The sequence below is a fragment of the Maylandia zebra genome, linkage group LG6 (assembly GCF_041146795.1).
Source record: "Maylandia zebra isolate NMK-2024a linkage group LG6, Mzebra_GT3a, whole genome shotgun sequence".
NCBI classification, from domain to species: Eukaryota; Metazoa; Chordata; class Actinopteri; order Cichliformes; family Cichlidae; genus Maylandia; species Maylandia zebra.
In genome coordinates this window covers 40,500,751-40,523,117 of record NC_135172.1, presented here as the reverse complement: position 1 = coordinate 40,523,117, position 22,367 = coordinate 40,500,751, and the positions used below count along the sequence as shown (strand labels likewise).

At 42.9% G+C, this 22,367-nt stretch overlaps 2 protein-coding genes across 2 annotated transcripts; both read right to left on the bottom strand.

Annotated features, from left to right (window-relative positions):
- Positions 1–5: 5 nt before the first annotated feature.
- On the bottom strand, positions 6–3,880 carry cbx8b (chromobox homolog 8b). The gene is made up of 5 exons (XM_004538795.6): positions 3,604–3,880; positions 3,430–3,473; positions 3,154–3,219; positions 2,972–3,038; positions 6–1,562 (listed from the first exon to the last, which is right to left on the bottom strand). Exons 1-5 carry the CDS (start codon positions 3,670–3,672, stop codon positions 723–725), a joined length of 1,086 nt encoding a protein of 361 aa, XP_004538852.1. The 5' UTR covers positions 3,673–3,880; the 3' UTR covers positions 6–722.
- Positions 3,881–10,603: 6,723 nt separating this feature from the next.
- On the bottom strand, positions 10,604–18,581 carry LOC101477503 (E3 SUMO-protein ligase CBX4). Its single transcript, XM_004538796.6, has 5 exons — positions 17,548–18,581; positions 17,305–17,348; positions 16,708–16,773; positions 14,794–14,860; positions 10,604–13,313 (listed from the first exon to the last, which is right to left on the bottom strand). The coding sequence occupies exons 1-5, from the start codon at positions 17,836–17,838 to the stop codon at positions 11,838–11,840; spliced, it is 1,944 nt and encodes a 647-aa protein (XP_004538853.2). The 5' UTR covers positions 17,839–18,581; the 3' UTR covers positions 10,604–11,837.
- Positions 18,582–22,367: the final 3,786 nt, after the last annotated feature.

The window sequence follows — 22,367 nt, the reverse complement described above, 5'->3', positions numbered from 1 at the left end:
AGAAATGAGAAATTCAAATGATTTATTGAAAAGCGTCTAAAAAGCAGTTTGACAACAACCTCTTTTTTGTCAGTTACAACAAAGCTGTATGATCGTTTTTCTATGAAAATGTAAAATATAGGAACTATGTTAATGGAAAATGTTATATTAACTTTGGGAAAACTTCAGAGAGTGTGTTGAATTTGTTAATTTACTTTAGGTTTTAGAAATCTCCGAGGCAAACTCGGTCTTTGAAGACAACATAAAGATTTTTTTCTAATACTTTTAAATTCAAAGTGCTTGAGTTAATTTTTAAATATTATTCCAGGATTTGAAATCAAGCGAAACCTTTCAGTCAAATCAGTTCAAATAAAGAGAATTATTCAGACCACAACCTGAATTAAATATCCTCGCTGCACAGCTCAGGTGGGAAGAAACGTGGAAAAAATACATTCTTGTTAGTTTTAAATGCAAAATAGTAAAAGTCACAAGGTCTGTACAGAAAGTAGCCACTCGCTGCAAAGGAAACATGCAACTCATGTTAACCATTGCACAATGTGAAAGGGACTTCATTTGATTTGGTCAATACATTAAATAGATGTCCAGCTTTATATTATATACACATATGCACATTATGTTATTTGCCTTTTTACATTACATACAAAATCTGCGTTGCTTGATAATCCCACCATGTCCTATAAACTTCAGATCTGCTGAAAGTCAGAAAACAGAGCATCAGTCAGTCATCTTTTGTCCTTGAAGAAGCCTTTAGAAGTGCTGCTCTCCTTGATGGTGACCGTCAGGAAGTTGGTGGTCACGTCTGTCACCAGGACCTTCTCCACGTTGCCGAGAGACGGCCTCCACGTCACTTCGTCCAAATCGTCGTCGAGCCGCGTTGGGGACGGCCTGTCCAGAAAATAAGGCTTTTCCATTTGGGGGAGCTCGGCGGGACGACTCAGACTCATTTTGGAGTGGTGCTTGAAGTGTGCAGGTACCAGGTAGGCGGAGACGTCCTTTATTCTGTGAGTGTCCATGTCTGTTCTGTGAGGATGCAGGCCGCGGTCTGAGTACAGCTGTTTGTAGGAGCTCTCCCCAGAGCGCTGTGTGTGGTGATGGTGGTGGTGATGGTGGTGGTAATGATGTTTATGGCTGTGGCCGTGGTTCTCTGGATGTCTGTGGGCCAGTTTGACCAGCCTCATGTCTTCGCCCCCCTGGAGCTTAGCCAGTTTGTGAGGGCCGTGGCTCTCCTGCTCCTCCCCTCTCCTTTTATGGTGCTCAGAGAAGACCTCATTAAACCGCGGCTTAGGCTTGGGACCTCTCTTTTTAGGTATGTGGATGAGGTCTTCTGAACTAGTATGAAGCAAAGACTGCTGGTGCTCACGAGGGCTCAGTTCAGGCGGTCGGACGCGTACGCTTTCTCCACGGTTGACGGTACTCGGTGGGAAGATGGTGGGCACGACAGCTCTCAGGCCCTCTCTGGCCCTGGGGGTGGCAATCGGTTCTGGGGTCGGGTAGGTGACGCGCATTCCTCGGACTGCTTCGCTCCTGAAGTCATAGGACTTGGACTTCACCTTTGCCTGAGCCTATCAGAAAATTTTTGAAATTAGTATTTTAAGAAAATGACACCATTTTTCATAGCGAACATCAAACTGAATCAGTTAAAAGGAATTCATTCATTCTTTTATCGTCTGCTTTTTCTATTAATTTGTAAAATGTAATTTAAACAGCCTATTGATTGCTTCTACCTACACCTGTCATATTGGACTGCTAATAAACTAACTATCGAAAGAGTGGATATTAATCTTACATCAATAATTCACAGCAATAACTAGTTTCAGGGCACCATGTTTATTACTCAACTTCTACCAATCCCCTTTAAACGAGCCCTGTCAGTGGAGACTCTGGCATTTTGTTCAAGACAAACTGCCGCTCATTAAGCAATTTTCACGGTTCACCGCTCTGAACAGATGAAGCATCAGGCCGTGATGTTTTCCTCGGCTCATTGGAAAGTAACATGTAATCATAAAATTTTAATTAAATAATTTATTTCAGACACATATCCATTTCAGTATATAAACTATTTGTTTTATATTTTTTAATCTATTTATAAATTACACAACAGGGACAACAAATGCATAAACGGCATGTGTTCAAGAAAAGAAAAACACCTCATGTCCTTTAAAGTAGAGTAGTTTTATAGTTCTTACAACTATATTTTAGAGGCAAATAAATTTGTACATTAAAATTCAAGTGAGATTTTTTTTTTTTATTACTGATCTACAAAATTGGAGAACTTAAACATTCCTGAATTCTAATTTATTACATGCCACCTGGAGCTTTTCCATTTTTGCTTTAAAAGTGGCTTTAATAAAGAGACAACAGACCCAGAGCGTGTAAAAAAAAGAAAGGATGGAAAAACAGCCTGGCTGTTTGTTAAACACATTTTATTTAACAGGACACAAAGAGTCCTTATGTAAGCTATAGTCCATTAAAACAGCTGCATAATATCTGATTTTTCTCTTCATTTAGAGAAGCAGAAATAACCAGATACATGCCAAACTCTCTGGGTCAACCCATTTGTCAGGACCTAGAAATTATTTTATCATATATATTCTAATGCCTGGTATCACCACAAAATTAACAGTTCAATTTCCCCAGTTGAAAAAAGCCCCCCTGATGGGACACCTTTTGCGATGTGCTTCTGGCCCTATGGGGCCGCTTGTTTGACACCCCTGTCTTTAGGTAGTCAAAGCCCGTTTTAGCATGTCAATACATCCCCATTAGGCAATAAACAAACTGAATACACTCCCATTCATGGGTAGGCTGTCCTAATTATGCATAATTAGCATATTTAACCTGCTCATTCACTAATGCACTCAAAGAAAAAAATTAAGAAGCCACAATCTACAGAAGTGAAGAGAGCGCAGGAAGGGTTTGTTGGGGCTTTATTAGAGACACGCAATAAAAAAATAAAGCAAGCTGCCAGCTTTACCTTAAGCAGAAACGTCTTGGGTTTTGGTCCTCTCTTTTTGGGCCCGTAGAGCTCCCTTTCACGCTCCCTGTGAAAAACCAGACACCCATTTTGAGTGTCACGGGAGCAAAGTGCACCGAGGACAGCGTACAGTTACCGAACACTCACTGGCTCTGCCCAGAAAGGCCACACAGACATCTTACCTCTGTTCAAAAGCGGCGAACAGGCGGGAGTCCAGAATATTTTCCTCCGGTTCCCAAGTGCTGTATCTGCGAATTAAAAACGCAGAGTTAGACAGAGGGAGCGGAGACTGACACACGGCGCTAGCCTGCGAGCTAAAAATCTCCACCGTGCTCAGTTTTAATCCCGCTGTCTCGCTAGCTGTGATGTGCTGTGCTAACGACAGCCACAGCCGAGACAGTGCGGGCAGGGCAGCCGCGGGGTGAAAACATAATGAGGCTCAGTGTAGCGGGACTTACTTGGGAGACCACCCCTTCCATTTCACGAGGTATTCAATGCGACCCTGCATGCCATCAGAAACAAACAGACAGGACTTGGTTAGCTCGCAAGGGTTAACAGTAGTATGAGAGTGCGGCGGTGGTGGTCTTATTCAGCATTCTGGGAGAAAAGAGCACGTTACATCTCCCGCCTACCTTCCTGATTCTGCGTTTGATGATAGACTCGGCAGCGAACACCCTCTCCCCGACGGCAGAAAGCTCCATGTTTACCCCAGTGCTACCTCCCGTTAGCTGGGTGGACGCTAACGCTAGCAGAGCAGATATTTTTCTCCAGTCCCAGCCACTCTGAATTCCCGACAGACCATAATACTCCCGAACAGAATGGACGTCAGCGCAGTTTTTTCACAGCGTTGCTAAGGAACCGCAGTCGGTGGAACCTTTAGGCGAGCACCCATTGGTCGAACCGTTGCTACGTGCTCTGGTTGCTAAGTGGAGAGGAGGAGCTTGCGCCTCTGCGAATTCTTCGGGGAGGGGGAAATGGTGGCTTTTTTCCCCGCGCGGCGAGTGAATCATTTCGCGCAAGTTATGTGCGCAAAAATGCACGCGGTCTCGTTATGCGGACACGCCAGCCTTGTCAGGCAAATAGAGAGAGAGTAGGAAATAACGAGGGCGCCTGAATTGCGCGCCAGCGCGTAGGTAGTTTCCCCCATTTGCGTTTGGTCGCTACAGCAGCGTATTCATCAGCTGATGAAGCGGAGGTTATTTTTTGTTATTCCATAAACACCAAACGATCGCCTCCACGTCCTCCCTGCGTCAGGCCAAGTGCTACATATCTGCCCGGTCCGTTCACGTGATTTTATCTAATTATTCTCTGCGCGTTCACCTTAAAGAGAAAATATTGTAATTATATTCAGCCGTCTGATTTACCGCATATCACACGCCGGCGCTCTGTTGTTTGAAATAAATGCAAAGTGGGTGATACATTTAAATCAAATACATGCCTGTAATGTTATAAAATAAATTTGTGTTTTGGTAAGAGGTCAGTCCATTGGATCTCAGCGATTAAACTGAACCTTTCAGTGACACTGATTCATCAGACGTTAGGAAAACAGCTGTCACGGCCCAAAGATAAGCAGTAATAAGACGAATTTTCCAGGAAGAGATCTGGGAAAGCTTCTCGCTGTGTGAGGTTTAAAGGCATCTGATTGGTCTCTTCAGTGAAACGGGGGGTTGTGATTTGTTTCTTTGAATTATGAAACACAGCCATCTTTGAATTTTTGTTTAATTTTTCCCGATAATGAGATTTCTCAGCCCAGATAATCGGAAATTATGGATAAGCTCCTGCGAGGCCCCTTGTTTTTAACGCACATCAAACAAAAAGGTCAAAGTTAAACCGCAGTTTTCACTTTTCCTTTCTCACAGTGAGGCGCCCTTCCGCTCATAAATCCGATCCCTGTTTTCCCATACAGTGCCACATTTATGTTACCCGCAAAAAAACAAACAACAAATTAAATAAATTCGATTATTTATGCATTTACTTTGGTATCAGTGTAATGATAAAGAAATTATAAAATAAAAATTTATTTAAAAACATTATTATTATTATTATTATTATCATTATTTTTTTTTTCATTAGACTGTTTTTATATTTATAATTTTTTACTTGCTCATTTTTTAGATTCGATTTTATTAGGTTGAAATAGTAAGAATAACTACGTTTATATATATATATATATATATATATATATATATATATATATATATATATATATATATATATATATAAAGAGCGGTTAGTCTTGGCTGAATCATTTGAACATCTTTGCTGAGACTGGCTGATCTTTCTTCGTCAGTTAAAAATGAGATGAAATGAATTCCAACACAAGGACAGCGGCGATAAAGGGAAGCGAATGAGTAAGTAACTAAAAAAAAAAAGATGGCCATACAATCTGGTTATTAATTATGCATTTAATTCCTCTTGGGTTGGAATATTTTTAAATAAATTAAAAATTTTCAAAAATGCCTCAGACTCATGACTCATCATCGAAATCTATTACGTCTTAGCAGCAGGTCAGGTTAAACTTACCTGCGATCATTTACTGTTAAATATGTTCAAGCACAAAACTGATGTAAATTCTTTCACATACACATTTTATTTATTTTATTTATTTCGTCCTTGAGCACCACTCCCAAATATTCTTTTAGGAGTCATTTATGTAACGCTAGGGTAACCACAAGAGAGATATGATTTTCGAAGACAGAGAAGCTTGACAACGTTTCAGAAACGTAACATTACATCTATCCATTCAAACTCTGGCTGTGGTGAGCTTGAAGAAGAGGATGAAACTGACCTCTAGCCCCTTCCAAAACGAGTCTGCCCCAGGACCCCTGCTCAGCAGCACACCGCGGGACCGGCCAATTAGCAGCCAGCCAATCAGCAGCCAGCAAGGGATAAAATACGGATCTGAAGAAAATGGTCTCCCTGCACCAAAGAAAGAAACACCCCGCAGAGCTGACAGTGTAAAAATGCAGCACCGATGTCATTTCCTCAAGTGCTGGATATCCAGTCTTCCTTTTAACCTTTTCTGGCTGTGCCGGATTCATTCAATCACTCTGAGGTACATTGATTTAGAGGGAAGAAGCGTTTTTAGAGAGGGATGAGAGAGATGGCCCAAATCCACTCCCGTGCACTCCTTGCTGGGGTTTCGGATTCTAACGGGAGTTCACAGAATTCCTCTGGGACGAGCATTGGTGCCATTTATCAGGAAGCTCTGCAGGGCTGCTTGTGATGCTAAGTCATCAAATGCATTTAAATGCAACTTGCATCTGTTTACAGGGAAATTATGCAACATGCAATGGCGTTTTTATGTCACACAAACTGTGATCGGAGCCTCTAAAGAGGAAGCAGACAAAGGTGGACCGTCCTGAACACGGCCCAGACACAAATCTTTCAGCTCTTCCAGGTGTGCGTTCACAGCCCAGACCTCCTAGTGTCCTACATAAAAAAGGAGAAAAATCTGCCGCACAAGGGTGTGAGAGTGTTTGAGCAGGAGCATCAAATACCGGAAATCATCATGGATTATAATCCCACAGAGGGACGGCTGGACGACATGGGCAAGCTGGTGAATGGCTACAGCTGCAAAATGAGAACCCTACGGTATACTTGTGATATGTTTCAACATCTTAGACATCCCAGCGTGAAATGCTTTCATCATCTGGATATATCCAAAGTCACACTGGAACACAGGAAAGCTCCAGAGCAAAGGATTTTCTCGAGGAGCCTGGCAAGGCCCTGGTGCAAACTACAAATGCGGAGAAGACAAATTCAAGAACAAGCACTCCGTGAGGAGCAGGAGGATGATGCCTTCACTAACAATATATTCTGTGTGTGCGTGCGTGTGTGAGTGGGTGAGAGAAATCCATAATTTAACTTCGCATACTCTCAACGAATAAGATGCCCTAATTCATCTTAAGTAAGCTGCACTTAGTTTTTCTAAGGCAACAAGTTTGCATAATTTTTTTTCTGAGAACTAATTACATTTTACAGTATAGGTCTCTGCCACACACACACACACACACACACACACACACACACACACACACACACACACACACACACACACACACACACACACACACATTATTTTTTTAGACCGACATAATGTGTTCAATTTAATAACATTCCTCATTTATATTTATTGAATAATAAAACACGTTTTCCTTTTTCTTTTTCACGTTTCATCACTTTAAAATATAAACACTATCATGTAAAGCTAAACATGTAGGTACATGGTAAACAATATGCTGCCTTTATTGCTTTAAGCGTAATAAAACAAATAACTGAGGTTGGTTTAAAATCTCAATCATGCGCGCAGGTCCAGCAGGCCCACGATCACTGACTGAGGAACAAAAACATGAAAACCACACGGGGGTGAGGAGGCCTCACATCGGGATAATTAAGAGCAGAGATCGACTGAGCACCAACAATTTCGGGGAAATTTAAAACTATCCGGAGCATTTGTCGTTTTAAATTCCTAAACTGTTGCTAATAAAAAGGTGTGACTACAGGCTGAGTGAAGATGCCACGACGCATTAAAATTCCCCAAATTTCTAATAAACCAAATTTAAACATTTTTTCTGTTCTTCTCAGTTTCTGAGCGAAAGGATCTTCGAATAAAACTCATTACAACCGGCTCAAAATCACCTGAAAGAGCCAGAACAGAAATTGACTAGCAGTAATTTGGTGTTGCGCGCACAGAGGGAAATATTTACCATTTATGTAAGATAATTTCCCCCGGAGGTGAAACCCAAAGGGAATGGTCGAACACCAAACCCAAACTAAATATTTGAAAGATGCCCTAATCTCCAAAGCATTACTCTGGATCTGTAGGCTGCGGTGAGTGACATATCAGAACCTCTTAAAGGAAGCAAAGCTCGGATTAAGCCTTTAGCTGGCCCGGTGATTATTCCAGGCTACAGGTTCTGATCCATGCTTCGGCTTTTTTTTCTTCTGAGCGCAGACAGAAAGAGAAGATGGGCGCACCTCAGACTCTGGATGCGATTGGTCTCGGCGCGCCTGCAGTGCAGCAGTGCCGCCGCCATTAAAACACCATTGGTTGGCTTGTATCCGGGCAAGACGCGTGTTCCCGGTGTGCGCACAAAACAGGAATCCCCGGCTACAGCACAAAGGGACTAATACGAAAAATAGCGCAATAATAACCAGACATTTCAGACATCCAATTGACCAAGTTCAGTCCGTTCTGTGGAGCTTAAGCATTGAAGGAATCCTGCCCCAATTAAAGCTTTCCCCCATTTTTTTCACTTGTCTGGGGATTTAAACGTTTACATTAGACCCAATTTTTAGCCTTTATTAATTTCCTTTTTCCCATAGGTAATCGCACTAATGGGCAGTTGAAGAAAAAACATTAGTTCAATAAGGTACCATGGCAGGTAGTCAATATTCTTCATGGTTCTCTTCATTTTAAAGCTGAATTCCTTTCACGGATTCCCGTCATGTCTCATGAAAACTTGATTTTCGTGCAGGCTCAACCGGTTTCAAACCAACCGGGCTCGTACAGCCTGCAGGGTGAAAATGATCAGAGAACAGAGAATAGACCGAAATCAGAGGCGCGGGGCTCCAATTCACTACTTAGGGAAAACACTGTGGATAATTATGTTACGTTGACACGAAAAACAAAACAAAAAACCACCACCAGAGTCTTCATGAGTTCACAGTCTTCACAAGGGCTGAGCTCATCTGCCAGTCACCGCTGGATGACTGGAGCTTTAGTCACTTTGTTCATTGGAAAAGGCAGGGGGATCCCAGCAGGCTGCCTGCGTAAATGAAACTATTAGTCTCTAATGTTTTTATGTGCAATTTACACTCCAGTTTCTATTCCTACCCGTTTCCCCTTCAAACAACTTTTTTTCTGTGTAAAAACGACACAAAGACTCCTTTATGTGAGCAGCTTTAAAAAGAGTTTCAGAGGAATATTTGTACCAGGCTCATTGGTGGGTTTGGGACAAAACCTGAGAGGATGTTTTTCCCCATTTTACAAACGGAACTAATGTTCACATCATAAAGAGCTAAAACAGTCGGGTTCAGTCAGTAATTTTGTCACGCGTGGAAATTTCTGTCCAGTTCACAGCATTTAAACCGGATCTAAATTTAAAAAGGGCAGGCGGGTCAAGAGGTTTGTAACTGCGCTGATGTGTGGCGCAGTCCAAAATCTGCACTTAAGGATGTGTGTGGAGAAAGTGCCGGCCCACTCGAGACTCCCCTCGGAATAAAAGTTTGGCAATTCAAAAAGCACGTGTCTTCTGTGAGACGAGCCCTGGATCTGTTCATCACTCACACGCAAAATCAGCTCAACCTGACACAAATCAGGAAGAGAAACAGCGCAAATCCTCCGTGCAGCATTTTGTGCAATTCTTCTTTAGATGATTGCAGTAAGAAACCAACTTGTTTGGTGTCTGTCACATTTTTTTTATTAGATTCTTTACACGAATAAGCGCAAACAGCCATTACAAAGGAAGTAACTTGGTCTTAGATCCTGCGGGGAATTTCCCGCTGTAGCTCCTCAGCTGGAACATCGCGGTAATAATTTGCGGGCTGCTGCTCAGCGTTTCGGAGAGACGCAAGAGAAGAGCGCGCACGGAGGAGGAGAGGACAGCCATTTTCTCTGTCGACGCTCATATTAATGCGCACAGAAAGCAGTTTTATTGGCGGGTTGGAGCAGAGGAAATGGTCGAGAGCTGCCATCTCTGTCATTGCGGTTGTCGGAATGTCAGATTTCATCGCTTTTCTAAAGATTATTTATGCACACACATTGTCGGAAAATACGGATATCGCGCATTTCCCCTCACAGCAGACGGATAGATGATGCATTCGTGTGGCAAGACAAAAATGTTTCGGGCAGCTTTAGGACTGAGCTCACCTGCACGAACCAGCTCCTTCACTATATGCATGCATTAAACAAGAAACGTGAAAATAATACCCCGCCTCTGCCATTAAAGCTGAACCTGTAGCGAAGAAATCAGTTGCCTCCTGTTGAGTCTCTCAGCGTGGCAGCATGATTTATCAAAGAAACACCTGGCGCGAACAGCTGTTCAGGTCAAAATTATGAGCTTTAAATTACAAACGTACTTCTTTAGCATTCATTTCAGCACAAAACAGACGTTTTGTTTTTCAGTCAAAGAATTCAGCGATTCAATATATTCAATATTTAAGGTCTTTCTTTTACTGTTGCATAATTCAGGCCTGTGATCGTTTCACTTTAAACTCAGTTGCTGATATAGGACAGAATTAAACTGCAAACTTCTGTAAAAAGCAGTTTTTTATGTGAGTTAAAATAATTTGCACATATACAAGTGAAAAGGCCTGACTTTGAGCTCCACTATGGCACACATGCTGGTCCAAAACAGCCTGTGGGATTGTAGGATGCTCATCTGAAAATACACCCCGGCTCTGTAATCCTTGTGGCCTGCAGCCCACACGCACGCACACACAGAGACAGACAGAGCCAAGATCAGATTTAGCTTCTTCTGAGGCAACCTTTTAAGACAACAGCAGCCGTCCTCTTCCTGCTAAAACATTCAGCTCTCTGAGGGAAGCCGAGGTCGCATCACGTGATTAAGGGTACCAGGGTACCCCCCTTTGCTATAGGAGCATGGAGAATAAACACATCAAACACACTCAGTTGCAAACAATTTTATTATTGCAAATTATGATGCATCATAAGAAGCCATTATTTTTTCCTCTGCACACAAAAGCACACGGTGCTCCAGGTTCTCACAGAGCAGCTCAATCCACCTCCAGCAGTGCAGGAAGAGACACAGGGGATCAGAAGTGATTATGAAAAGTGCTTTTACACACTTCTAATTGCAGCTCCACTGCAAACTATGTCAAGACAAGCCTCTGGGATCCCATACATAATAACTGCACTGCCTTCACTGAACACGTCAGGGTGCCAAAGAACAGAGACATGAAAAGTTGAATCCAGAGAACCCAGCTGGTGGTATTAGTCTGTAAGATTAGAGAGCTCAACTAGCAGATTTGTGACTGATGTCATTCAAATAAAAGAAAAAGAAGCCTCGTTCAGTCAGTGTGCTGCTGCAAAACATAAATTATCAGAGTCACAGGCGACTGGTGCTCGGCATCAGAGAGGCATGGCTTAAAAAACAGAACAGAAGCAAACATCAAGCTTGAATAATCTTCCATTTAAAAGCCTTTTTAACAATGCAAATCATATTTATTGACAAAAAGGCGCTTCATTTTTCTTTATTTGCTTGTTTAAGCATGCCTAATGGCATAATCTGTCCAAGCAGCACGCATCCTTTAAATCTGTCCATCTGTTCGCGCGCACACACACACACACACACACACACACACACACACACACACACACACACACACACACACACACACACACACACACACACACACACACACACACACACACACACACAGTGTAATTTACCAGGATTCAATATAATTTTCTTCCTAACAAAATTCTCCATATAGCCTACATTTGTTTGACATTATCTGACATGTAGACGGTTGACTGTATAAAACGAGTTACATCCATAGAAAAGTGAAGCGTATTTATTTACACGAGTAAGTGCATCTTTAATTACATCCCCTCATTTGCTCGATCTAATTTTGCAGTTTAGGTTTCAAGAAGATACTGCATGTTATAAAATCTCCAGAAATAACAACAGGTTGAGCTTATAAGAAAGAAATATGCAAATAGACAGTTTCTCGTTAGCTTATAAGAAGAAATATGCAAATAAAAAGTTTCTCTTGTTATCTGAACTACCAATATACAAAATGAAAACAACATCAAGGGTCGATTTGTACATTCAAGCATCCAAAAATACAAATATATGTCATGTACATTTATACAGATGAACAGCTGGTACCCAGATTGTTACGCTGCTATGTACTCCTTGAACGTAACGGTGAGGCAGTTTGTGGTAATGTCCGTGATGACTATATTCCCAAGGAAAGGTTTGAAGGAGGGAAATGTGTCCTCCTTTTTCTGTTCGTGGTTAGAAACGGACAGCGACTCGGCGTTCTCCACTTCTGCAGGTTGTTGTGTTTCAAGCTGAGTTTCTGTTTGTGTGTCAGCCTCTGTTTGTCTTTCCTCCTCTGTGTGTGTTAGCGCCTCGGGCTGTGTGTGCGTTTCAGGCTGGGCTGCCGTGGGAACTGGAGCTTTAGGCCTCGACTTGACAATACTCAAGTCAATGGGCTCCACTTGGTCCACATACCCACAATCCTGCAGCCCGGGGTGACTGTGGTGTCCATTTTGGTCGATGTTGATGCTTTGGACAGGTGATGATGCTGTGTTGGGAGCGCTTATGCTCCTGGAGCTCAAAAACCTTTTACTACCCTCACGTTCCTCACCATCTGTGTCAGAGAGGTGTCGCTTTAGCCCTTGAAACCCACCTTGGCCTTCTCTTTTGTCCTGTGATGAGGGGACTCCCCTGTTCAAAGGCCGGGAGAGCAGATTAGGTTTGGTTGTCAATTGCAAAGGCTGATCCTCTGGAAGCTGGCCCTGACCCCTGACCTCAACATGTTTATGCTGTTCTGTCACAGTTAGCTCCGCTTTCAGGGACGGTTCCTTTTCTTTGGGGCAATTTCCATTAAATCCAGAACTGAGAGACGTTGCTTTGTCTACGGGGCTTTTAGCAAATCCATTGATGAGGCCGAGCTTTTTGACGAGCTTCATCTTTTCCAGGTGCTTTTCCGCACCATTGTCGGTGCCTTGCGGTGGCTTTTCAGCAGCATCACACTCGCCGTTTTTCACTTTAGCTGCTTGCATCCCGTTTTCCATGTACTTGCTCATGACAATAACAATCCGGCCATTCTTGTTTTTGTTCTTCACAATCTTTAGTTTGCTGCTGCTGACACCGTTGGGCTGTGGTAAAGCGTCCTCCTTAGGTTTTGGCTTCTCTTGCTCTTTGTGTCCGTTGAAGTTTGCCGGAAGCTTCTTCAACTCCATGGTGATATCCTTCACTTTGGTCAGACAGCCCGAGTCCTTGTCCCGAACCCACTTTTGCTGCAGCACCGGAGGAAGGTTATACTCTTTGTTAGCCAGCTCAGGAGCTTGGACGTCTATCTTGGGTTTAGCAAATATGGGCTCGTGCACCTTAATGTCTGGCTGGTAGTGATGATGCTTCTTGCTGTTAAGCTGATAGTAAAACTTCTTGCCGTTAGCCTGCTGCTCAGCCTCACGCTCCCTGCACAGCGGCTGGTACTGGTGGTGCTTCTTACTGTTCAGCTGGTAATGCTGGGGCTGCGGACGAAGCATCTGGATGGGACTGGCGTTCTGACAGCTGTCCTCATCCAGGGACGCCTCTTGTAGGTCAGCCAGGATACTGGACCTCCTGGCAAAGGAAGGCACCTGCGAGCAAACACAGTAATCAGCATTATTAAAAACGCCCAAGCCCCATCGATAAAGAATCAAATGATTTGTGTTGTTTTAATGAGCATTTAAAATAAAGAGCATCCCTTTGAGCTGGGAATTTGATTAATGATTAAGAGTCTCCAGTTTCTACACACGTGTCTTTCCTTGGGTACAAAAAAAAGGCTTTCATGGGGCCCACGAGCTGCAATGAAGACACTGTGCTTGGAATGTGTGACGGGGCTCCAAACGAGCACAAGGTTTATTTCAGAGGCCTTGGGTCCATGTTGACACAGCCCTCCTACAGATCCCTTGCAGCTCTCTGAGCCACCAGCCCGGCCATCACAGTGACATTTCAAAGTGTCTCCCGTGGCTGTGACCTCAGCTTGGAGGAATGTCATTGGCTGCTTTGTGTCCCGGCATTGACTTTATCCCATGTGTTACCACCAACACCCTCCTGAGAGGAACAAAAACATGCCTCCGAGGGGATCCCTTAGCCCTTTGGGCCAGTGATTGATGCATTAAATGTACAATCGCAGTCACCTAACTGCAACTGTTAGGTCAGGAGACAGATTCCTATAGAATTTAATGAAGATAACGTCCCTCGCTCATTCAAATTTTCACTCCGTAAATGAGCCAACACCTAAATTTTTACAAATGAAGCTTTGTTATCTCATCATACAGGTAAAACAAAACCCTGTGGAGTAAACCATGATGGGTCATCTCAGTTTAAAATAGGGAATACTGATATATCAGCCAAATATCTGTAACAACTTGACTGATACCCAAATACATTTACAGATGTCTGTGGCCAATATTAATCTGCTGTGTCCCACGAGTTTCACGTTAAAAAGATAATGTGAAGTGGCTTACAGACATGAAATTATGCATATTATACAAAGATGCTTTTATTCATGTATAAATAACAACAAGAACAAAAACAAAATAGAAAAACATATTAACCACATATTTATTTGGAACATCTTCATCTAGCATGGCTTTCATAATCACAACTTGAAAGCCAAAAAATTTGAGTGTGAAGCCCAAACGTTTAACAGGCGGGGTCTAACAAAAGGAGCTTTGAGTTGCATTTTGGGGAATGTAGGCTTTAATGGTACCAAAAGCTTTAGCCATGTTAGAGACGAAAACGTTATTTTATTTTTTTTTAGTATCACAACTTTCATGACATGTTTCATCATTTTCACATGATGAAACGTGACATATTTCACATGTTCTTTAATATTTTCTGAAATTTCCCGACCTTAGAGAGAGAGGTACAAATAAAAATGAAACTTAAGCATCATTCATCATTACTGATAATCAAGATTAGCATTTAGAATCATGTTTTGAAGTATATTTCAGTGTGTGAATGCGCTGTGTGTAAACAATGCTATTTGAGCTGCTGCCTTTCTGGTGTTCTGGTTAATAAAAAACAGAAAAACTGAAGTCCTGTTTCCTTGTTATATGTTTTTTTTCTTACCTGGACCAGAAGATGTTTTGGCTTGGGTCCTCTCTTGCGATACCCCATCATCTGCTCTTGACGTTCCCTGCGGGAGAGGAATAGACCAGCCAATCAGTGAACCATGACACAGAGATGAGTTGCAGTTGCATGGCAACACAACGTCATGGGTGTCCTCCTCATGCTCTATTAGAAAACGCTGAGCATGTGTTACACTTCCTGATGTAAGGTGAGCATACATTGTTATTTGTTCATCATATATTTACCTGTCCTCGCCTTTGTTTAAACAGGATCAAATGTACATTTATCCTCAGCTGCTACAAAAGCTAAACAGTCAGTTTATACTAACACTCATAATCCAGTAAACAAACTCTATCCACGGTGGAAGATAAGGGCCAACCCCTCTCTGACTTTCCTCAGTCTCCATCCAAGTCCCTCCAAGACAGTAATTCAATACCGCTGACAGGAGTGATGTCAGATTCCTCCCCCACCCTCCCCCCCTCACATCTAATTACAATGACGACTCAGTGTATTTTCATAGCCTGGCATTCAGACGATTTGGCTCCCCCGAGAGGCACGCAATTAGTTTCAATAAAATCCCTCCTCTTTGGAGCAAGCGAGAGATAATTGCGAAAACAGCCGTAGAGTGAAGTCGATGTTTTGCTTTAACGTGTGACCTGCGCCTGAAAGGTTGCTGTAGGCAAAAGCTGAAGGAGACTGAGAGAGAAGCCAGTGACAGTTTAACACAGCATGCATTTAGGAAATTCAATTACACTGCCCTTCACACGGAGCAGCCTGGTCAGCCACTCAGGAGAGTATTTAGTATTTAGCCAAACAGCTAAAGTCACCAAGGTAGCCAACGCTAAAGGGTAATATTTGAATTTTTCTGATATATACGTTTACTAAGATACTATGTAGTTCCTTCAATCTTGCTTTGCTTTTGCACCGTCATCACATCATGAGCCGATTACTTAAAGATGTGAACCATAATGTAAACTTTCCCTCGACTCCAAAATACACTTTGCTTCATGTTCCTTCAGACAGATATTTAAACTCTACCATGCACGATGATGTAATGTGCAGAATGTGACTAAATTATTTTCACATTTGTCTGCTGAGGCTTTTTTGTGCCATCAGAAAGTCTGACTTTAACATGTGTGCAGGCAAGCTGGATTTATAGCACTAGAAACTGTATAAATGCAAATCCATAAGCAATTTAAACAATGTGAAAGATGCAGATACTTTAAATAAGCAGTACACCTATACAACTAAAGAAGTATAAAGTGACATCATAACTCTGTCTCGTAGATGTGGACTGATCCTAGTACTAGACTTCATTGATTTTTAATGGAGATCTTTTAGTTGAATACTAAGTGTTATTCATCTCTGAAAGCTGGTGATTGGTGTCTCGTGTCCTCTGTATTTGTGTTCTTAAAAGTGGTGCACATCAGAAAATCCAGGGGAAAAAAGTCTAACCTGCAAAAAAGTAAAGGGATCAAACAACCTTTGAACAATCATCATTCACTTATACAGTCATGCTGTGGAAAATGACACTGGTCATCTGGTGAGTGGATGGCAGGACAGCAGGTAGCACTTTAGCAGGATAACATGATGCCGACACTCAAATAACTATCAGGTAACAAAAAGTAGATGCGCAACAAAGTGGTTCAGTTTGATCTGATAACCCTAACCTGAGCTTAACCCTGATCCAACTCTGATGACACAGGGTTTAATCTAAAGACAAACATTAAGGCTTTTCTGTTAACCAAACTCTCTACACTTCTAAAACTTACAGGGGAACCTGCTTTACTCTCTGGGGATGGGTGACAGATATTTTATGTGCTGTGACAAAAACTGGAAATGTAAGATACAGTGGATTAAAACCTGTTCTATCATGTTTTTCAGCAGCTTGTGAAGCTTCTTTATCAAACGTACCTGTCTTGAAACGCATCAAGTAGTCTTGGGTCCAGGATGTTCTCCTCTGGTTCCCATGTGTTGTATCTGTCCACAGAGGAGAGACAGAGAGCAGTGAGTGCACCCTGGCCAGTCAAAAACGGCTCACCATAACAGGCACTGGCTGAAGATACCCAGGTGACAGGACCTAATTCAATCTATCACTTATAAAATCTCCCTAGAGTCATAATTGTGGGCGTGCATGTAAACAACATGCTGAGACGCTTGTCCTCCCTGTGGATACACGTGTAATAAATCATGGGTAACTTTTACGCACGGTAATAGGGGGAGGAAACAACGGTCCGGCCTCCACACAAATCTCGATACGTGGCATTTCTTAAACATAGTGTTCAATTATAGACATGTCTTCCTCTAATTGGCACACTGGGGATTGCATACATTGGGAAACCACATCCATCATCGGGGCCAATAAACGCGCCGAGTGCCCAGAGCAAGAACGCGCAACCCCCCGTACGCGCGCCCACGCACAGAAAAATGCAGGCATTTACACTTGCGCACACTTTCTGTTTTGGATGTGGCGTCCTCGTTGAGTGTATTTCTGTTATCAAGTGCACTCACCTTGGAGACCATCCACGCCACTTGACCAAATACTCAACCCGTCCCTGTGAAGGAGGAGAAACGGGATAATGAGCGTAACGTTACTTTACTCCGCGCTGCACAGTCATCTTAAAATATCGAATAACAATAATAGTAATAATAAAACAACATATGCTCCGCTGAAAGCAGAAGTGAAAAAGAAAAATCAGCCTCCTTTCCAAGTGCATGTGTGCAAAAATGTCCTTCGGTGCTCTTGTGACAAACCTTTCTGCTGCGCTTCTTCTCGATGCTCTCCACCGCAAAGACGTGCTCTCCCGCGGCGGGTAGCTCCATTTTCCGATACAAGAGAAGCCGCTCTTCTGCTTTCCCCCCCCTCTCTGCTTTTGTTATCGGACACCTTATCCTTGCTTTCAGCCCGTTTTTCCTCGCTGCTCCTCTGATGTGAAACACAAGACTCCCCCTCCTCCTATTTTCACTGCACCGCTTCCCTCGCTTTCCCCCTCTGAGGATCTCGCTCTGCAGCCGAGCTCGAGCTGCAGCCAGAAAACACTTCATGCAAATAGCCGTTGGTGTGACGTTACATGAGGGGGAGGTTATTGGGGGCGGGGGTTGTTCCCGTGCTGCATTCGGAGACTGTCGTAAAAAGTGTAATCACGACTTCAACGGCGCGTAAACAACATGAAAAAAGCTGTAAGTGGCTGATGTAGAGGATGTCTTTGAGAAATTTGGCGAGGGATGAAAACCAAGGCAAAATCTGGTAGCTGAAATTTTGTTGTGGGCTAGTTTATTGTGCCAGGATATTAACACCAACCAGACATGAATGGCGTTTACTTTTTTCCTGTAGAAAAACAAAAACATGACACTAATTTTGCCTACATGACAGTGTCTAAGCTTGTACCTCTCCGGCCTGTTGGTAGGAAGTTCTAATATCATTAAGTCCTCCATGTCTGACTGTGGGGAGATGCCAGTGTGTGAAATCACCTGCTCTTCTGTTTGTCTGGGCGGAAAATCACCTTGACAGATAATAATAAACTTTCTACCTAAAGCAAGGGTGTTCAATATGTGGCTCTGGGGAACAGATACGGTACAAACTACCATATAGGATGGCTTTACATCCAAGTGAGAGAAATACAGTGATGTCTTTACCATCTTTGATTTGCTTTCTAAATAAAAAAACCAAACATTTATATAATTACAACGTTTTTTTCTTATATTTTGATAAACTGCTGGAAACACGAATAGTGAAATGCTGTGATTATGTGATTATTTAAATACATATATACATATAAAACTTTATGTATGAAGGTTTCGCGTTCTTGCAGAACCTTTGTGATACACCTGTCAGAAGACGCATTGTTGACATTCCACTTATCTTTAAGATGTAGCCTGATTATTATCTGTTCGTGAGCAATAGTCTCCTTATACTGAAACAAAAGTGGATTATTATCCCACCCTTTTATTGGCCCACGTGAGATCAAATTAGACTGTTTGTGACTAAAGAGGGTGACACGCCTATCAGAAAAACAAGTGCACTACACAACGTGACTGGGGTAGTAAAGGTTACGAGCCAAAACAAGAGCCTGAACGCCTCACCTCCCTCCCTTGTCGCTGAACGCGAAGCCAGATCTAACTGGAAGAGACTGCTATGAATGGTGAGTGTTTTATCCTGAAACGTGATGGCCCGAATGTGCTGCCTGAATTCAGCATCTGAGCAAGGCCTTGCAATTAATGTTGTATTTGCAGTCACAGCACATCAACAGTCCGAGTTTATACGAGATATTTTTTCTTAACTTTGCGCCTTCGCACTTAATAGCACCTAAAGCGCTATCCAAAATGTGTTTTATGAGGGCCACACGATGAGGTGGTTAACTTAAGATTGTATGCCTCAAAATGGAAACCATCCACCTGAAAATACACAACAGGCCCAACCAAAGTCAAGGCCAGAGCCCGTCTGACATTGATTTATCACCGCCACCATAACAAGGCCTTCTCTATTACGGCAAATGCCAGTGAAACGGGAAAAACACATTCCCATCCGAAGCCCTGTAGTGTGGATAATGCGGCATGAATCGTGACCCTGTGTAAAGTTAAATTGCGAACAGAGCCCCTACGCTGCAATGCGCATTACAATGAATAGATTTCCATATCTTCCCTGAGTCAAGGTCACACAAAGAGATGACATTTCGCATGGCAGCGTGTCGCGGGGATTTTCTGGTGGATTTTCGCGTTGTTAGAAGATAGCTCCTGGTTGAGTGGCAGCCGATGTAGGTCATCCTCTTACTCTAGCCCTCAGTTTTAACTCCGGAGGGGTTATTTCTGACTGAGCCCCGACAAGACAGGCACCAGCCGGTTCCATTATTGGCACGGACAGCCTGTGGACAGCCTGAACCAGCTCGGGCCTGAAGCTGAGGGGGGCACACGGACCTGCAGCACCAAAGCCGACGGTTTGTGCTAGAAATGGTTGCGCTTATTTACACCTGAGGGAAGGTTGAGGATTTTGATATAATTAGACGGACACAGAGGGAGGTTACAAATAACATGTGCTGTTCTTTCCCGCTGTTGGCACACGCAGCTCTCTGTTCACTGTTATTCTTTACATTTAATCCGAATCTGAGGGAGGAAGTCATTTCATAAACATCTATTCGAAAACAAAAGCGTAAAAATGTCACTGCAGCCCCGGCCGCATTGTTTCAGACGGCAGGACTAAATAAAATTCAGCAGCGAAAGGGTTAAAGTGTAGAGTTCCCGCAGGCTGCTGCGCTGGGCCTATTGCAGGCAGGCATGGCGGTCTTTCCTTATAAGGCAATGGGCGCAAATCGGCAGTGAAATATCGCCTGAAACGAACGAACGCAGCGCACTCGCACTTCTCTGTTTTCCCCCCAAAAAGCTTTTCATATGTACAAAACATTCAATACTCATCAAGTCGGCCCCTCTGTGCTGGGCTGCATAGCAGCCTCGGCGCGCGCACACGTACAGCGCCGCTCGTGCGGTCTGCTAATTCATCTGCGTCACTCCTGAATTAAGGATGAGCAGAAGAGCCGAGGTCGCAAATTAGAAGCTGGGGGTGAAGGTGAAGGTGCCAGTGCCATAACGTGCTCGCCAGAGAGCTTCTACCAAGCGTCCGCGCGGCCGTGCACGTGTCACCTGTCTGCACTTCAAACCTGATGACGTCAAAACCTGCTGAAGATCAAATATCGTATCTAGGTATCATATTTGTCTTCGAGCAAAAAAGGCTGCTGGCGCCAAGTGTTGATATACTACATATTTTTTTCTTTTCGTTTTTTTTTTTTTTGTCTCGTGTTTTGGGAACATGGGCACGTGCTCCAGGGGTGGGTGTAATGTGATGGCGCACGTGCGTGTTGGTTATTAACGGTATCTCGGAAACTTTACCTGAGCAGCACCGCGCGGCTGCATTTGCGCTTTTAAAATTCGCCAACGGCAGGAACGAAAACCAGCGCAGTCGTCGGCAGTTTAGCGCAAATAAGCCCGTTTCTCTCCAGCTGCACGAGCGCAGTTTATTTAATATTTCGGCGTTAATTCCTCCCACAGCCCGGGCTCCGTTTTATTTTAAAACCACCTGAGAAAAAAAAAGTGACGCAGAGAGAGAACAAACTGGTCTCGCGTGATTGGATTCGCTTTTGTCTCGATCTCCTTCTAAATTCATCCTCATGCCAACTTTCTGTTTAAAAAAAAATCTAATAAATGCATCAGGATGCTGCAGGGATATGTTGGAAGTTTCTGCCACATTCCCATTAACAAAAAAAAAAAAGAAAGAAAAACGTTTCTGTCTTCCTTCGTATGTGTGTGGACAGGAAAGTCCTTTAGATGGAAAAGCCCGACGTGCATGTGCCAGTCAGATCTATGAAATCAGTGCTTGTGAGAGGACAGGATGAAGGGAGCGCACTAACAGGAGAAATCCACAGGAAATTACAGAGAAATTAGCTCATTTTGAAGTTTAGTTTTGAAAGGAGAACGTTTAAACCCACTCCTGCCCAACCCTTCACTCTTCTCCACCTGTAATGAGCTGCTTGTTCAGTCTTAATAGATGCAAACTTTAAGTAAATCTGCTTGTTTTTATGAGTTAGAAGGAGTACTTCCCCTCTGCTAAAAAACTAAAGCGCATGATTGCAAGTCTTTGTGTCACACGGTGGAGGGGGGTTGAAGTAAAATAATGACTGGATTCATTAGTGACAGGGTGAGTGGAGGGGAAGAAGTGACATTACTGTTACAAGAAGTGAAAAACAAAGAAAAAAAAAGAGAAAATTCTTCCTCATGCATCACATAAGTGTCTTACATGCATGATTTATATGAAACCAATGTAAGTTTGAAGTATTCAGCAGGTGAATCGGCAGGTGGACACGAAAGCTCATATTCATTTACAAAAATCCTCCAATCCCCAGCATTTGATGACGCTCTTTCTCTGAGTGGGAACATCTGATTAAGATGACATTTCCACGTAGGAAGACATGACGCTCTGCCTGCATCACAGCGCAGTGCTGCAGATCCAATAACAGCAGAGGAAAAACAGGAGATGGAGGGATGAGGTGACGTTAAAGTCCAGAAGAAAAGATTTGATTAACGGCAGTGAAAGGAAAGCTGAGATCCAGATGTGTAGTTTCAAATCGACTACTGTTTGTTTGACTTCTGAAGAAAGAACTTGGAGGGGAGATTCAGGTTTTCTGGAGTTTCCATAAATAAGTCGTCTGACCTTAACCTCAGAGGCATTTAGTAATCTTAAATCAAAATATTTTCTGGTGAAAGGTCAGCCAACCACCACGGCTAACATCCTTTAAGTACATATTAAGCACATAAAGAAAAGTGCTGCCTTGGAACTAAAAGCTTTACAATTATTTAATCAATTGAAAGGTTTCTTTAATGTAGGAGAAAAGCAGCAGACGTCAGACTCTCTGCTGAGACTGGCTATAGAAAAAGAAAGGATGACAGACTTCATTCACCAAATGATTCCAGACTTTTGAATTGTGCAGATTTTCACAAAGTTTAAAAATACTTCTGTTTTTTAAACTGTTACCTGAAACCAAACCGTTTAAACCAACACATGTTGAGTATAATGAAATCTGCATTAT

Coding starts and splice junctions, on each gene's coding strand:
- LOC101477503 (XM_004538796.6), bottom strand. CDS start 17,838: ATGAAGTGTTTTCTGGCTGCAGCTCGAGCTCGGCTGCAGAGCGAGATC. Junction 17,349..17,547: donor AGAAGAAGCGCAGCAGAAAG/GTTTGTCACAAG, acceptor CCTCCTTCACAG/GGACGGGTTGAGTATTTGGT. Junction 13,314..14,793: donor CAAAACATCTTCTGGTCCAG/GTAAGAAAAAAA, acceptor GTTTGCTCGCAG/GTGCCTTCCTTTGCCAGGAG.
- cbx8b (XM_004538795.6), bottom strand. CDS start 3,672: ATGGAGCTTTCTGCCGTCGGGGAGAGGGTGTTCGCTGCCGAGTCTATC. Junction 3,474..3,603: donor TCAAACGCAGAATCAGGAAG/GTAGGCGGGAGA, acceptor GATGGCATGCAG/GGTCGCATTGAATACCTCGT. Junction 3,220..3,429: donor TGGAAGGGGTGGTCTCCCAA/GTAAGTCCCGCT, acceptor TTTAATTCGCAG/ATACAGCACTTGGGAACCGG.